Source organism: Schizosaccharomyces osmophilus, chromosome 3 (genome assembly GCF_027921745.1).
Source record: "Schizosaccharomyces osmophilus chromosome 3, complete sequence".
Lineage (NCBI taxonomy): Eukaryota > Fungi > Ascomycota > Schizosaccharomycetes > Schizosaccharomycetales > Schizosaccharomycetaceae > Schizosaccharomyces > Schizosaccharomyces osmophilus.
This window is the reverse complement of record NC_079240.1, coordinates 429189-444524: the sequence shown is the minus strand read 5'-3', so window position 1 is coordinate 444524 and position 15336 is coordinate 429189. Positions and strand designations below refer to the sequence as shown.

At 37.9% G+C, this 15336-nt stretch overlaps 7 protein-coding genes and 1 non-coding gene across 8 annotated transcripts; 5 read left to right on the top strand and 3 right to left on the bottom strand.

Annotated features, from left to right (window-relative positions):
- Positions 1-44: 44 nt before the first annotated feature.
- cif1 (calnexin independence factor Cif1) lies at positions 45-1052 on the top strand (the record flags this gene model as incomplete). The annotated part of the gene is made up of 2 exons (XM_056183047.1): positions 45-47; positions 99-1052. 2 exons carry the CDS (start codon positions 45-47, stop codon positions 1050-1052), a joined length of 957 nt encoding a protein of 318 aa, XP_056039745.1.
- Positions 1053-1278: 226 nt separating this feature from the next.
- bis1 (splicing factor Bis1) lies at positions 1279-2364 on the bottom strand (the record flags this gene model as incomplete). Its single annotated transcript, XM_056183046.1, has 1 exon — positions 1279-2364. One exon carries the CDS (start codon positions 2362-2364, stop codon positions 1279-1281), a length of 1086 nt encoding a protein of 361 aa, XP_056039622.1.
- A 1081-nt stretch (positions 2365-3445) lies between these two features.
- rpl1702 (60S ribosomal protein L17) lies at positions 3446-4009 on the top strand (the record flags this gene model as incomplete). The annotated part of the gene is made up of 1 exon (XM_056183045.1): positions 3446-4009. One exon carries the CDS (start codon positions 3446-3448, stop codon positions 4007-4009), a length of 564 nt encoding a protein of 187 aa, XP_056039788.1.
- A 354-nt stretch (positions 4010-4363) lies between these two features.
- coy1 (CASP family protein involved in Golgi vesicle transport Coy1) lies at positions 4364-5983 on the bottom strand (the record flags this gene model as incomplete). Its single annotated transcript, XM_056183044.1, has 1 exon — positions 4364-5983. One exon carries the CDS (start codon positions 5981-5983, stop codon positions 4364-4366), a length of 1620 nt encoding a protein of 539 aa, XP_056039587.1.
- A 967-nt stretch (positions 5984-6950) lies between these two features.
- vps3 (CORVET complex WD repeat subunit Vps3) lies at positions 6951-9907 on the top strand (the record flags this gene model as incomplete). The annotated part of the gene is made up of 5 exons (XM_056183043.1): positions 6951-7026; positions 7082-7146; positions 7199-7304; positions 7354-7541; positions 7586-9907. The coding sequence occupies 5 exons, from the start codon at positions 6951-6953 to the stop codon at positions 9905-9907; spliced, it is 2757 nt and encodes a 918-aa protein (XP_056039577.1).
- A 444-nt stretch (positions 9908-10351) lies between these two features.
- nap1 (histone H2A-H2B chaperone Nap1) lies at positions 10352-11512 on the top strand (the record flags this gene model as incomplete). Its single annotated transcript, XM_056183042.1, has 1 exon — positions 10352-11512. The coding sequence occupies one exon, from the start codon at positions 10352-10354 to the stop codon at positions 11510-11512; it is 1161 nt and encodes a 386-aa protein (XP_056039578.1).
- Positions 11513-12072: 560 nt separating this feature from the next.
- SOMG_20207 lies at positions 12073-12154 on the bottom strand. Its single transcript has one exon. It is a non-coding gene; the product is annotated as a tRNA-Ser (tRNA).
- Positions 12155-13902: 1748 nt separating this feature from the next.
- ser3 (D-3 phosphoglycerate dehydrogenase Ser3) lies at positions 13903-15297 on the top strand (the record flags this gene model as incomplete). The annotated part of the gene is made up of 1 exon (XM_056183041.1): positions 13903-15297. One exon carries the CDS (start codon positions 13903-13905, stop codon positions 15295-15297), a length of 1395 nt encoding a protein of 464 aa, XP_056039572.1.
- Between the last annotated feature and the right edge of the window lie 39 nt (positions 15298-15336).

The window sequence follows — 15336 nt, the reverse complement described above, 5'->3', positions numbered from 1 at the left end:
TAGCTTGTTAGCCTCCATACCAATATCTCAATATACCCCATATAATGGTAAGTAAAGATTAGTGATGTTTTGGAACAAGAAAGTTAACAGTTGTGAAGTCTGAAGAAAACGGACAGGAAAAAAAGATTGAAAATGAGGTCGTCAGCAACGAACAGGCGCAAAATGAGCCTCCCAAGAAGAAAAGGAAAGAAGCCCGAGCTGAAAAATTAAAGGCCCAGAAGTTGCAAAAGACTCAAGAAATTGTTGAGGAGCAACGAAAGAAGAGAATCAATTTAGAAAACGTGTCCTTGAAATCTCTGTCGAAATCGATGAAAAATGATCCAAAAATCTCAGAACTGAAAACAGAAGAAACAGATTGTCCAAGCCAAACGAGAGAGCAGGAAAAGTTTGGTTACCAACTTGGAGATAAACGCGGAAATTTATTGTTGTATGCATTAGGTGAAACGGCTGGTTCATCATTTACTAAAGATTTGTTCGGGACTATTCAACAGTTTCTTTCTGCTCAGAAGCAAGAACCAAAACAAACTTACTACCTCTTTGGAACGGATTACGACAAACGCGGAAAGTCACTGGTGAAATCGGCTGATACCATTCGTTCACTTGCATATAGTGATTTTATTCAAAGATGCTCCCCTTTGTTTCGGTTTGCAAGTGGAATATTAAGTGCACATACACCTAAATTTCATGCATCCTTATTAAAATTGGAGATGGCTCCTCAACAACCCCGTTTCGGCGCGTTTCCTGATTTTTCTGTTCGCCAAATTGGAGCTGAAAATGGTGTTTCCATCCCCGAGTCTGACTCTTCTGTCAAATACGGGCTTACAGTCATTATTATTGTTGGTGATATACAAGATGTCTGTTTAAATATCCCTGCTATCAAGCATTCTGTTCGTCTGCACGACGGAATGATTTTGGTCCTTCGATCTTCACTCCTACATCAATGGTATTCTCTCAAAAAGTCAGGGGTTGTTTACGAAATGAGGCTTTTTGCGCTTTCTTCTCTTTGGGAATCAGCACAAAACCAGTCTGTTGAAATTCAAAAAGAAGAGTAAGTGTTTTTTAGTTTAACTATGTGTATAAAGGAATAACAAGAGTTTGGTAAAATATTGTATTTATTTTTGATTTTGAACACATAAAAACTTCATTGTATTTGATCCATTTTTACCATCCAACCTAATCGGTTGTATATTAATCAATTTACGTTACTCTTTACCATACTTGGAATGCCTATACCACAAAATACATCCATTAATTCATTACTTGCTCATTATATTGTTTTTAAACTCGTTTAATCGTAGCAGGATTTTTGGTACGAGGAGTAGGTGTCCAAGAAAACTTTGGAATTGAAGCAGTCGTTAGACGACGCCGCAGTGGAGATTCCCTATTGGGAGTTGTTAGATATGACTGCGCTACCAAACGTCTAGCTGCTGGTGTCAAAGTAGACAATCTAGACGGAAGCTTAGTTGAAGTTGCAGATGTGTGTTCACCGGAGTAGAAAGAAGTCGAAGGCATATTGCTTTGAGACTTTAGATTCTGTAGTTGGTTGTCATGCAATTTTTCTCTGCGGGAAGTTTCAGGAATATAGAAATTCGTAGATGACTTTCCAGACGCACCTCCATAATTTGAACCAATTAATGGGTATCCGTTGATTGAGGCTTCACGTCTGTTTATAGCCGGCTCTGGCAAAGGTTCCAGGCTAGGTTGGTTGGCTTTTTTAAGAAACTCGTCATCAAGCCGGGTGGAAGAACTAATAATTTTTTGATGCTGACTTCTTGCTTTAGTTACAGCAGAATGTTCTGAGGTTTGAGGATAAAACGTCAACGAATTCCTCTGCTTGGAATCCCAACTATGAATGGCATTTGGTCTTTCCTTCCATGCAATTGCATTTCTTGGCTGTAATTTTGTCGTAGACGAGGAAGCTGCACCGATTAATTTTTCGTCAAGTTTCATACCATAGTGCTTTTGGAGCAAATCATTTCTGGTATCTTTCTCATTATTAAACAATTCAGAAAAGGAGGCATTGTCTTCAGAAGTGAACTTTGTCTGGTAATCAGCAAGTGTTAAGTCTTGAGAATTATGCTTTAGCTTCTGCACAAGATGATCATTTTTTGGGAGCAATGCCACCTGTTTATGAACTGCATCGTTTCTGTCTTGATTAACATCATTTTCAAACCCATATCCAGAACCTTCTACATCAGCTTTCATGCGAGGAAGGTCTGGAAAATAGGTTTTCTGAATTATAGAGTTCAACCCTTCAATATAGTCATCTTCTTCAATAGCAATGGGTTTTATTTCGCTCCGATTTTGTTTATTTCCTTTTTTTATTATTTGGTAGCCTTCATTGCTTGACTTTGTCAAGGACATGAATTAGCTGTAGTTAACAAGGTAAAGAAATGTTTCCATAGAGGGCCAAACAAAATGGCTTGAAAAATACCTTTTATGTTTTACCTTTAATTGTTTTATGATTTAGAAAAGAAAAAAAAAGAAAAGAAAAGAAAGGATGGTAATTATGTGAAAAGCAACCGAAAGTATCTGTCAAAACACAGCAAAGTTAGGTAGTTCAACCGGCCAGTATATTGAGATGCGGATTATGAGTTCTAGTTTTTCATCGCGGGATCCAAACGCTTTTCAGTGATCTAAAGGATCATTTCTCTTTAAAGATTATTGTCATTTTTCACTTTTAAGTACTCATAAATATTTAAATGGCTTTTACACTCATCCATTTTTACATTACACGTCCAATCGTATTGGTAAGGAAAGGAAAGGTATAAGGGAACAGCATTCGTCAAATGCGAAGTGTCTGTAAAAGTCTGCTGTCCCTTAGACTTTCAACCCAGACAAGCCCGGCCTTCGCCAGCACGCACAGGCTATTCTATAAGAGATTCAAAAATTTCGAATTCAACATACAAACGACTGGGCGAGGCTACAGAATAATATTTTTCATCATGAAGATTCAATGTTTTTTACAGTTTTCATTAGAAGCCTCGTTACATTGTTAATTCGTTTGCTGACCTGCTTATCGAACTCAAATGAGTACTATCATAGCCTTGGATAATTTTAGTTTTTCGACCTATATTGAAGTTTTCAACTCGTTTGATCTTATTGCTACTACTCATAGGTACAATGAAGTTGATCCTTTTGTTTCCTCGTCACTTTTAAACGTTCTCGTATTGGACCTAAAAAACACTTTCATTCAACAGAACTCCATAGCACGGTATCAATTAAGTCTCAACATAATCGCATTCATTACGCAAAAAAGCAATAAAAGCTGCATATACTATATAGTAATCTTTGTGTTACTAACACGCTTTGGGCAGCAATAATATATCAAATGGTACACCACTGCCTTGAAAAGAAAAAGCAGTCACACGTCGAAAATTTGGTGCTAGTCAGATTTTCAAGCTTTCCACAACGCAAGTTTTAAAAAAATAATCCAAAAACAAAAATGGCACGCTACTCTGCAGCTCCTGCTTCTGAGACCAAGTGCGCCAAGGCTCGTGGTTCCTACTTGAGAACTCACTTCAAGAACACCCGTGAAGTTGCCTTCACCCTTAATGGCATGAACTTGAAGAAGGCTTTTGGTTTTATTGACAATGTCCTTGACCACAAGCAAGCCGTTCCCTTCCGTCGCTTCAACGGTGGTGTCGGTCGTACTGCTCAAGGAAAGGAATTCGGTGTTACTCAAGCTCGTTGGCCTGTTAAGTCTGTCAAGGTTGTCCTTGATCTGTTAAAGAATGCCGAAGCTAACGCTGAGTCCAAGGGTTTGGACATGGACAAGTTGGCCATCAAGCACATCCAGGTCAATGCTGCTCCTAAGCAACACCGCCGTACCTACCGTGCCTACGGTCGTGTCACTGCCTACTTGTCTCATCCTTGCCATATCGAAATCATTCTTACAGAAGAAGAAGATGCTGTACCCAAGGCTCAAGACAAGGTTGCCCGTGTCTCTTTGAAACAAGGTGCTAAGGCTCGTAACTTGGCTGCTCGCAAGGCCATCACCTCTGCTTAAATTAGATTTAGTGAAAGGAACGGAGCTATTGAATAACGAATGGATTCGGTTGTTGTAGTTTCACTTGTTCTGTAAAGTTGAAAGTATTTTCATGGGTTTGATTTTTGTCGTATATTTCAGTCATATGTCTGTAGATGTAACTGAGTTCGTAGTTTCTAGCAAATTGTTTAATTTATCTAAACTTGATTATATGCATTCATTCGGATCTGTTTATTCACGAGTAAAATCGGTAGAATTGCATTTTTCTTGGCGTATATAGCGTTGTTTTAAATGATTCATTAGTATACATTTAAAATTCAGATTATGTAAAATTCATAAAAGACGATGCTGTAGAATTAAGACGTTAGGGAATCATCATTGGGACTTTAATGTTGCTTCTGGTAAGGCTTGTAGTTTGTTGACAGACACGCCTAATTTGAAAAGAACGACCAATATAAACAAATGCACAATTATTAGATAGGTCAGAAATATAGCTCTGGTGCCATTATTCAATAAAACCGTGCGTAAAAGTACATATAACACACGCTCAAATGAACCCATTCTTGAAAATGCTCGTTCAGATTCCCTCTTCCTGAAAGATGCAAAAGGAGAGATGTTGTTTTCGTATGCAGTAGCTGCTTCAATTTGAGATGGATTCTGTTGCATATGGGTTTGGTACTGTTCACGGAATCGCATCTGCTCGTATAAAAGTGCATTGCTTTTCTCCATTTCTCTCAGTCTGCTCTCTAAATTAGCAGCCTTCTCGTTACTCGAACTGATCTGATTAACTAAATCAACGTTTGCACGTCGGAATCGATCTCTTTGTTGCTTAACAACATCCATGATTGTAGAACTATTTTCTGTGCCAGTGACTTTTGACGTAGTGCTCCCCCCAAATATACTAGGGCTGCCTCCGATAATGGAAGAAGTAGGGGAAAGGCGACCACTTGATTCACGATAACCATTATTTGCATAAGAAGTGCTCCCTTCAGCACTTAAGGAAGCCAATTCACGTTCCAGTTTCTGTAAGGCATTTTTTTGCTCACGATTACCTTTCTCCAGGTTCTCACTGTGTGTTTTTTCATCGGTAAGCTTCTTCTGTAAATAAGCTTCTTGGGTTCTTAGCTTAGAAAGCTCGTTAGAAAGTTTCTTTTCACGTTTAAGGATCTGAGCTTCCAACGAAGTTGACTCGTTTGAATGTGAGTCAGCATTCAATTCAATTTGCTTTAATACAGAAAGTTCTCTTTTCAGTTCCTCGTAGTCCGAATAGCTTTTTAGAGTTTCAAGCTGGCTTCGGATGGTTTTCTGCTTCTCTTCAATTTGCTTCATAAGATCCAAGTGCGTTCTTTGGAAAGTCTCTGCCTCGGTCTGGGAGGATTGGCGAATCTGTTCAAGCTCAGCGGTTAAACTGCGATTTCTTGATTCCATAAAATCAAGATGTTCCTTCATTTTACTATCGGTATTTTCATTTTCGAGCTTCGGTTCATGAGAATTCTGTTTTAACCTTTCATTTTCGCTCACTAAAGAGCCAATTGACCTATTTGCTTCATCAAGTTCATTCAGGAGACTTTGATATTCCGAGCTTTTGGTGATAGTCTCTTCCGTTGGGGCTTCTAACTGTCCGAACTGCAGAGCATGATCGATTTGTGTAGCTTGTAAATCACGGACTTTTTTGTTGAGTTGGTTAATTCTCTCGGCATTCTCTTGTTCAGAATCTTTGTAGAGCTTCTCTTTTTCGGAAAACTTTCTTTCACATTCCTGAGCGGATTTTGTGACTCTTTTTTGTACCTCTGCATCAACAGAACTCTTTGTTTTTTGTAAATCTTGGTGCAGATTTCGAACCTCACTCGACAATGACTCCTTCTGCTTTAATTCTTCTCTCAGGGTCCTTTCTTCTTTCTCTTTCAATTCCAGTTCTTGCTTGATTTGATCAATCTCCGCTGCCTGCTCCAATAAAGGATAGGGATCTGGAAACTCGCCTAAAGATTCGTACATATGAAGAAAAATAGATTCTGCATATTTTGCACGCTTTGTGAGGGAGTCAATTCCTCCTTGGTAGAGTTTCAAAAGGGACTTTATTTCAGTCAATTTCACATCGTCTGGTTGTTTTTTGAATTCTGTTGAAAAGCAATGCAGTGTGAGCGTACAGTTGAATCATGAAATGGACTTGAGTCTATACCTTTAGTTTTTGAAGCTAAATCTTTTCTTTCTTCTAACGAAACCTTTCGTGTCTTTTCCACTTCTTCTGCTGCTAAATCTGATTCTTTCTGTAGTTCCTCGAATCGGGAATCTGGTATTATGGTTAGTCTTCCATACAAGATAATTATTAATCACATGCCTTTCCAAACATCGAGTAACCTTTGAAGTACTGCATCTGATACAACAGCCATCTTGGCCGTCTTTACATCCAAGATAAATATGGATTAGTAGTTACTGTTTGTACACCGCGTAACTACCAGTTTTGAAAATAGTGAAGTATTCTGTAGCGCTCTATAAGGGAAGTTTACGTTGGTAATTCGAAAATGCATCAGAGTTTATATTCTGTTTGTCTTACTCGTTTATTCTGATTTTATTAAATGAAAAAAAAAAACTTGTTATAAACGGGATTAGGCCGATTAGGTCGCGCATAATGGATGCATCGTGCAATGATTTGCCAAAAGGTCAAAATCAATCCAATGAACATGATTCGACTTGGACTTTTCCATAGTTTTTTTACGACTAAGTTTGCTGAATTCTATTACTAACTAAAGCTGAAAAAGGGTCTTTAAAGTGACAAGCAGATTCTAATTCACCACTTTTGTTTACTATAGTACTACGTTGGGAACTGTCGAAACATCAATGCTACCCACTGGAATATGCTGTATCGTTGAAGTTTACGACTCATAATTCTTTAGGAAAACGACAATTCTTCTCTAGTTTGTGGAACATTGCTGAGCCTTTTATTTCATGTGGCTAAAGACTAATGTCGGATATATATCTTAGTAGTTACGAGCTTGATAGTGAGTTGAAAAATCAAATATCTACTATAGCTTTACACGGTATGGTCCTGAAGATGGTCCTAGGATAAAGATTCCCAGAAGCTAACTTGCTTAGCTAATCACGCTTATTTCGGTACAAAGCAAGGAACGATTTTTGTTTACGAGTATTCTGAGCTCAAGGTTAGTTTTGGTAGGCGTTGCAGAGATTTTATGTTAATTCATGAGTTGTTAGATCAAGAACCCTTGCGTGTTTATAAAATCTGCAGCTTTAGCTTCAAAATCGCCGGTCAAGCGAATATTTTGCATTCCTTTTCTTGATGCTATCCTTGTTCATCAAGGTAAATAACATAGAATAAGTATGCATAAGTACTGACGTACCATAATTAGATGATCGAGCATTTCTTTGCCATGCTACGAATCTTGAATTGATCCACCCATCCTCTTCTCTCGACCGCGTTGTTGAAATTTGTTACGGGGGGCACTGCATTGAAGAAAAGTCTACTTACCTTGTTATTACAAACACTCACCTTCGACTTTTGTCATTGCAAAAAGATGGCACATTATTCCTTCGTAACGTACGTCTTCATTTTGTTTGGGTTTCTTCTACTGACCATTTCAGGAACTGAAATATCCTAATGTACAAACGGCAACAGTTCTTGGAAACATAGTTTGCCTGGTGACAGATCAATCCTTCGAGCTTGTAGACATCCTTACGAGCGAAAGTATTCCTCTTTTTCCTATAATCAAAAATGATTCAGAAAACCACGAACTCTCATACAAGCCAATGATTGTCAGTCAAAATAACGAATTTCTATTGATTACAGGAAGTCCGAAAGATGCCATTGGACTTTTTGTTGACATCAATGGTAACGTTACTAAAAGCACTCTAACGTTTTCTTTCTATCCTAAAGATATTGTTGCTACTTCTCATTATGTCTTTGCTCTAGCCCCTAATATGTTACAAATAATTGATGCCAAGACTTTGCAATTAGTTAAGAACATCACTTTTGATGTCGAAGAGGAAGCCTTGTCACTCATTTCCTTTGCAGCCAATACTTACTTTTGTGATGAAAAAATATTGAGAAAACTCTTCACTACTTATAGATACGAAAATCCGTCAGAGGAATCTTCCTCCGCAATGATTGAGAAGTGCTGTTTATTGAAGCCCGTTATTTTGTTTGCATCAAAAGACACATGGGGTTTTGGCTCTGAATCATCTTATTTTGAGAGATTGGAAATGAGCATAACTTCCGGAGAAATTGAAGCTCCCCTCCGTCGAATGAGTAAACGCTTAAAAAGTCCTGAGAAGTATCATATGGACCATGAGGCGGCCATTTTACAGTACACATATTTGGAGCAAATGGCAGCTCTGCAATACTGGAAACAAGGACAATATGAAAATTCTTTGTCATTACTTGAAACCTCAAAGGTTGATCCAAGAGTAGTAATCTCTTTATATCCTGATGTATATGATGACCGCATTACCTATAGTACTTTTCAAGGAATACGAGAGTTTCTTGCAACTTTTTCTCCAGTAAATCAAGCAATTGTTTCTATGCTATCCTTAAATGATCTTTTTCGGGAGACAGATGAATATACTCAGAAACAAATGATCGAGATCACGAAGGAAAATGCATACATTATGCTGATGCGCTACTTGAAAAACTATAAACGAAACGTTAATTTATTCGAGTATTTAATTTCTTCGAAAAGTGACATCGCTCTTGCTGTGGATCATGTATTATTGAATTTATATTTGAGCATGGAAGATGTGGCAGAAGGAACCAAAAATGCTGAAGAACTCATAGAGTCTGGTCTGACAAACCCTGATGACATTAGACATTTACTTTCTGAAAAACAAGAAAATTACTTGCTGGCAATACTATTGATGGGAATGCATAAAGATTCTGAAACGTTAGAATTGTGGAAAAAGCTGGTTTTAGGGGAAATACATGATGAGCGATCTCAAAATGTGATTACCAAAATGCGAGTATGTTTAATGAAAGATATTGATCTTTCTCTCTTTTGGAAGTATGCGAACTGGTTATGTTCTGAAAACACTGGCGAAGGAACTGGACTTTTGCTAGACAAAACGCGTTGTGGTTCTATATCAGGTGACGATGTCTTAACTAATCTAAGTACATCAAACGATAGTGTTTTAATTGAGTACTTGGTCAAATCAAATTCAGTAGCACATCAAGAATTGATATTGGAGCTTTGCGTGAATAAATTACTAGATGGCTTTGTGAGACATGAAGAATATCGGTGCCGATTAGAAGCTTTCATTGATGATTATCGAAGATTCCCTTGTTTGGAAAGGCCGATATTTGCGCAGTATGTGGCTACCCAGTTTGGTAATATGAATGATTGCGACAATCATCTCTCATTTTATTATTTGTATTCTATTAGCTTGATGGAAAACTTGGATGAGGAAGCAATTGATAATTTTGAACTTTTTCTACAAACTAATTCTTCAAAACGACTCGGTCTATTTCCTCAGCTACAGCATACGTTTTGCCATAAGAAGGGTAAGTATGAGGAAGCATTGACTGTTTTAATAGAATGCGTGAATGATTATAAAGGCGCAGAATTGTACTGTCAGAAAATTGAAGATGTATACTCTACTTGTTGGAACACTCTCTTAAAAAGAAGCATATCCACCGGACCGTCATGCAGTGTCTATGTTCAAGATTTGTTGCATCGCAGAGCGTCATATTATTCACTTTTGTTCGTGACCAGCACAATTCCAGATGATTGGAATCTCAGTTGCGTTGCAGACTATTTGTGTGTCCTCCAAAGAAAGAATGCACAGCGATTACATGAATCTCACGTAAAGACTGCTTTGGTGAAAACTGTATCAAGGCAAACAGAATCATTGTTTTTGGCCGTAAATCGAAGAAATGTTACATTGAAGAAGCCACCAAATCACAGCAATTTCTAATGAAACACTATATTGTTGTACATAGTTCTTTAGCTATTTCATTGTATGAACGGGGAAAATGAGGTACAAGCACATTTATGCCAACATCTTTCACCTCAAGCAATGTGTTAACAGTTATAATGATGATTTATTTTTTTTTTTTTTTTTTTTTTATCAAATACAATTAATGAGGAATGAACTCTACCAACAACCTTCGACATTAATAGTCGAAAAACAAAAGGAAATAAGAGGAATATTTATATAGAATTCTTTCTTTTATTTTATATATATTTAATTTGCAAAACGCATTGTAAATACACATTATCTAAGAATGAACCTGAGTAACAAAGTGCCTCAAAGATGCGTTAAGTTCCTGCGAAAGGCAGCATAGATTCTTTCCATTAGCCAACAACGCCCTTGTAGTTGTAGCTGCAGTGGTTTTTGAACTTAAAATTAAGTTGTAAAATGGTGGAAAAAGTGGATATTAAAAATCGGTCTGGAAAAATGTCGGCAGCGCCGACACCCCAGAATACTCCTTCAAGTGCAAACAACACTACATTTGGAGTAAAGGAACCTCAATTTAAAACGATTGACGAAGGTGATGAAGATTTAGAAGCTATTGATGGTAGATTGGATTCTTTGCGCAACCTTACTTCGCAAAGAATTTCAGAATTGCCAACCTCTGTTCAAAAACGAATTTCAAGTTTAAAAGGTTTACAAAAGCAATACTCTTCACTGGAACTTCAATTTCAACGAGAGCTCTTTGAATTGGAAAAGACATTTGCTAAAAAGTATGGACCTCTCTTCGAAAGACGACGTGAACTCGTTCACGGCGAAAAGGAGCCTTCTGAGGAAGAAATCAAGAAGGGAATTCCTGAAGGCGAGGAAGTGTCCAAGGCCTTAGAAGGGAAGAATCAAAAGGATCAGCAAATGAAAGGAATTCCTGAATTTTGGTTGACTGCAATGAAAAATGTTTTATCTCTTTCTGAAATGATTACACCTGAAGACGAGAAGGCGTTAAGACACCTTATTGATGTCCGTCTTGTTTACATGGAAAAGCCTGGTTTCCAGTTACAATTTGAGTTTGAGGAAAATCCATTTTTTTCTAATAAAGTATTGACGAAGAGTTATTACTACTTGGAAGAAACTGGTGCCTCTAATGTGTTTATGTATGGCAGTGCCAAGGGAGACGAAATTCAATGGCGTCCCAATGCAGACCTGACCATTCGCACTGTAGTGAAGAAGCAACGTAACAAAAACACCAAGCAAACTCGTACCGTCAAGGTTTCCGAACCTCGGGATAGTTTTTTTAACTTCTTTAGCCCTCCTCAAATGGAAGACGAGGAAGAAGAAAATCCAGGATTGGATGAACTTTTGGAGCTTGATTATCAAATTGGTGAGGATTTTAAAGAGAAACTCATTCCTCGCGCAGTCGATTGGTTTACTGGTGAAGCCTTGGAGGATTATGATGAGTTTGGTGATCTTGATGTTGAAGATGACGACGAGGATGCTGAATCATCTTCTAACGAAAACTTTTCCGATTCTGAGGATGATAGCTCGGAGAACGAGGACGAAGATCGAACTGCTCACTCTAAGCAAAACCCCGCTGAGTGCCGTCAGCAATAAGAAGCTTTGCATGCGAATTGCCAATATTGTCTAATCTTTTGTTTATAATAAATACGCCATGTGAACGGATTGAAAAATTGGATGGATTGTAACATTTTTTTTGGTCAGCTTTACAGCTTTTGAAACGGCAAACCCTGCTGTTTGTAAGCAATGTTGAGGATTGTTCATGTGGGAGCTGCAACCATTGTATGAATAATATTTATGCTACTGAATTATATCCAGTTTACTGAAAATTGCAGTATGGAGAATGTACTATATGGCATAAGGAAATATATTACTCATAATAAATCAAGTAGTTTTGAATCGCATAAACGTGTTTTGACAAAACCCAACGTAAAAGAAAACTGTAACCGTATATCATTTTATGTTTTTTGAGTAGATGACAAGGAAAATCAGAGTTTTTGATAAAGCGGCGAACAAATTGTTCGTGTTGTAGATGTTGTTTTACAGAGCTTTGTGAAACTGTACTAACACCTGTGTATACGTTTCTTAGACCAAGTAAACGAACCAAGAGTCCGTTGACGAAATTTGAAGAGAGCAAGCAAAATCAAACAAAAAAACGACACCAGCAGGATTTGAACCTGCGCGCGGAGACCGCAATAGATTTCTAATCTATCCCTTTAACCACTCAGGCATAGTGTCTAATGATATCTGAGAGTTTAATATTGGAGTCTTTATTTGTAAAAAAATCTTTTATATTTGACTTGCTTTGCTTACTCATGTGAACTTGAAAGTCCGTCCCTATCTGTGAAATAGAACGGCTAAAACTTAATAGAAAGAGACATTGTAATTATGAAAATTAATTAGCGAACATCTATTTTCCTGCTAGTCACCTCTGTAACAAGTTTGTACGTTAAGGAATCAGTCGCGTCTGGTAACAGCGCATGTATTTAGACTATATTACCAAAAATTGTCAGCCCAAAAATTATTTTTAAAGGGAAAGAACGCGATATTCGAGTCGATTTCTACTTGGACGCTAACCCGTTTATTCCAACATGGGAAATCCTGAAGAAAGGGAGGTTTTTCATGCAATTAGTATGACATTTACACATTTTTTTTTTTTCATTCCTCGATAGCTTTGTCGGTTGAGGGAGAATGGTAATGTTTACTGTTTTGGTAATGGAGAACAAATTACGAAATGGAAATGAAGCGGTTTCTTTGGTGTCAAGATTAGATATCCAAAAAAATAGAAAAAAAAATTGTTTTTGAATACAGTAGTTATATTTCTGACTTTTGAATTCACTACTTGCTTCGCACAAGGGCTCTGTCCCTTCATGGCTTGTGAATATTAAATTACACCAGAATTCCTATGAATAATACGATCAATTCAAAAATTCCAGTATAAAAATTTGTGGAAGGAAACTCCTTACAGAGCATAAAAAAAGCATCGTTTCATGCATTGTTTACGTGTGCTAAAGAAGAAACGAAAGCAATCCAAAGCGATTGAAGGAAGACTGAAAAAAGAAAAAAGATACTTTATTTGAATCAAGTTTTGGTTTCTTTCTGTCTTTTAGACGAGAGTAGCAAACTGACAGAATCGATTTGTCCGTGGATGATGAATTTTCTTCTCTATAATGATGCACCACAATAACAAGTCTACGATGATTGAATCTTTACAATTCATTTTATTTATGTTTTCACGTCGGTTGTATCCTTTTTCTACAACGATCTTTACTTGGAGATTTTTTTTTTTTTTGGGACTGTAAACAAACAAACGATTGCTAAACGAAATTTTGCCAACAAGAATACAATTCAACTTGTCGCACTCTTATTGCAGGACGCTTTCATCTGAAATGCTTTAATTTCTTTTTCTTTTTGGATTATAGCGAACTATGGGCTTCAGCATTGTCCAGGTTTAGAGAAATATTATTTTTTTTTTTTTTTTTTTTATACATATAAATTTCTTTTGCCGATACAGCTGGTGTTACAAATCATGAATCGCCAATACTACGATTTCGCAAGCAGGAAATTTTCACAAAGCAGCTTTTATTGACATCAAAGATATCTAATGGGATATCAATTTCACGATCTTCTTTTTCAATGTCATTCTATTCATCGTTGGATCTTTGGGTTCGTTTGCGGACCGGCTCGGTATCTCAGTTGCGTGCGATACATAGAGCGAATGTTCTCTTCTATAAAATAGACAAACTTCTGACCAAAACCAACAACATCCTACCACACCGCTGTTGAATAAGGACAGTAGGAAAAACAAAAAAGGCTAATTATTACCAGTACAATCGTTATAGAACATAATAATTTTGTGATCTAGAAACGAATTCTTGAAATTTACCATTCTTGAGAATTCCCAACAAAAACAACTCTTTTCGGTTACCTTTTCATACCACATATCATTTTGTTATTTAAGAAAATAAATTACATTAAAGTTCATTATGGATATTTCGAAACCTCGCCAAACTGTTGATGAAAGCATGAATCAGCTTTCCTTGTCTCCCCCCGACAAACCTTCCTTCCTTACAGGCACAGTACGGGCTCCAGGTTCCTATAGCCAACCCCCAAAGCGTGCCTTGAAGCCATTTGCTTCGGAGGATATCAAGATTTTGTTGTTGGAAAACGTCAACCAATCTGCCTTGGGCAACTTGAAAGAACAAGGATATCAGGTTGAATTCTTAAAGTCTTCTCTCAGCGAAGATGAACTTGTTGAAAAAATCAAGGGTGTTCACGCCGTCGGTATCCGTTCCAAGACCCGTCTGACTCGTCGTGTTTTGGAGGCCGCCGACAATTTAATCGTCATCGGTTGTTTCTGCATCGGTACCAATCAGGTGGATTTGGAATTTGCTGCTGAACGTGGTATCGCCGTCTTCAACTCTCCTTATGCCAACTCTCGTTCTGTCGCCGAACTCGTCATTGGCGAAATCATCTGCTTATCTCGCCAAGTTGGTGACCGCTCCATGGAAATTCACTATGGCGAATGGAACAAGGTTTCTAATGGCTGTTGGGAAATCCGTGGCAAGACCTTGGGTATTATTGGTTATGGTCACATTGGTTCCCAACTTTCAGTTCTTGCTGAAGCTATGGGTCTTCACGTCGTCTATTATGATGTCCTTCCCATCATGCCTTTGGGTTCTGCCAAGCAATTGAGCTCTCTTCATGAGCTCCTCCATCGTGCTGATTTTATTTCGTGCCACGTTCCTGCTTCTCCCGAAACGAAAAACATGATTTCTAATGCTGAGTTTGCTGCCATGAAGAACGGTAGTTATCTCATCAACGCTTCTCGTGGAACTGTAGTTGACATTCCTTCCATGATTGCTGCTAGTAAGAGCGGTAAGCTTGCTGGTGCCGCTATTGATGTCTATCCTGCCGAACCCGCTGGTAATGGCAAGGGAAAATTTGCCGATAGTTTGAACTCTTGGACTAGTGAACTATGCTCATGCAGAAACATTATCATGACTCCTCACATTGGTGGTAGTACTGAAGAGGCTCAATACAACATTGGTCTTGAGGTTAGTGATGCCCTTACTCGCTACATCAATGAGGGTAACAGTGTTAGTGCTGTGAACTTCCCTGAAGTGTCTTTACGTAGTCTTACCGAGGCTGATACCAATGTCGTCCGTGTCTTGTTTGCTCACAAAAACGTACCAGGTGTCCTCCGACAAGTCAATGAAATCCTTGTCAACCACAACATCAAAGCTCAATTCTCTGATTCCCGCGGTGAAATTGCTTACTTGGTTGCTGATATCAGCGATTGTTCATCTAGTTCCTTGGAAACTTTGCACTCCAGGTTGGAGTCTTTGCCTGGCAAGATTAATACTCGCCTTTTGTATTAAAATGGACATCATCACCCAGCTACAACTAAAAAAAGTGTT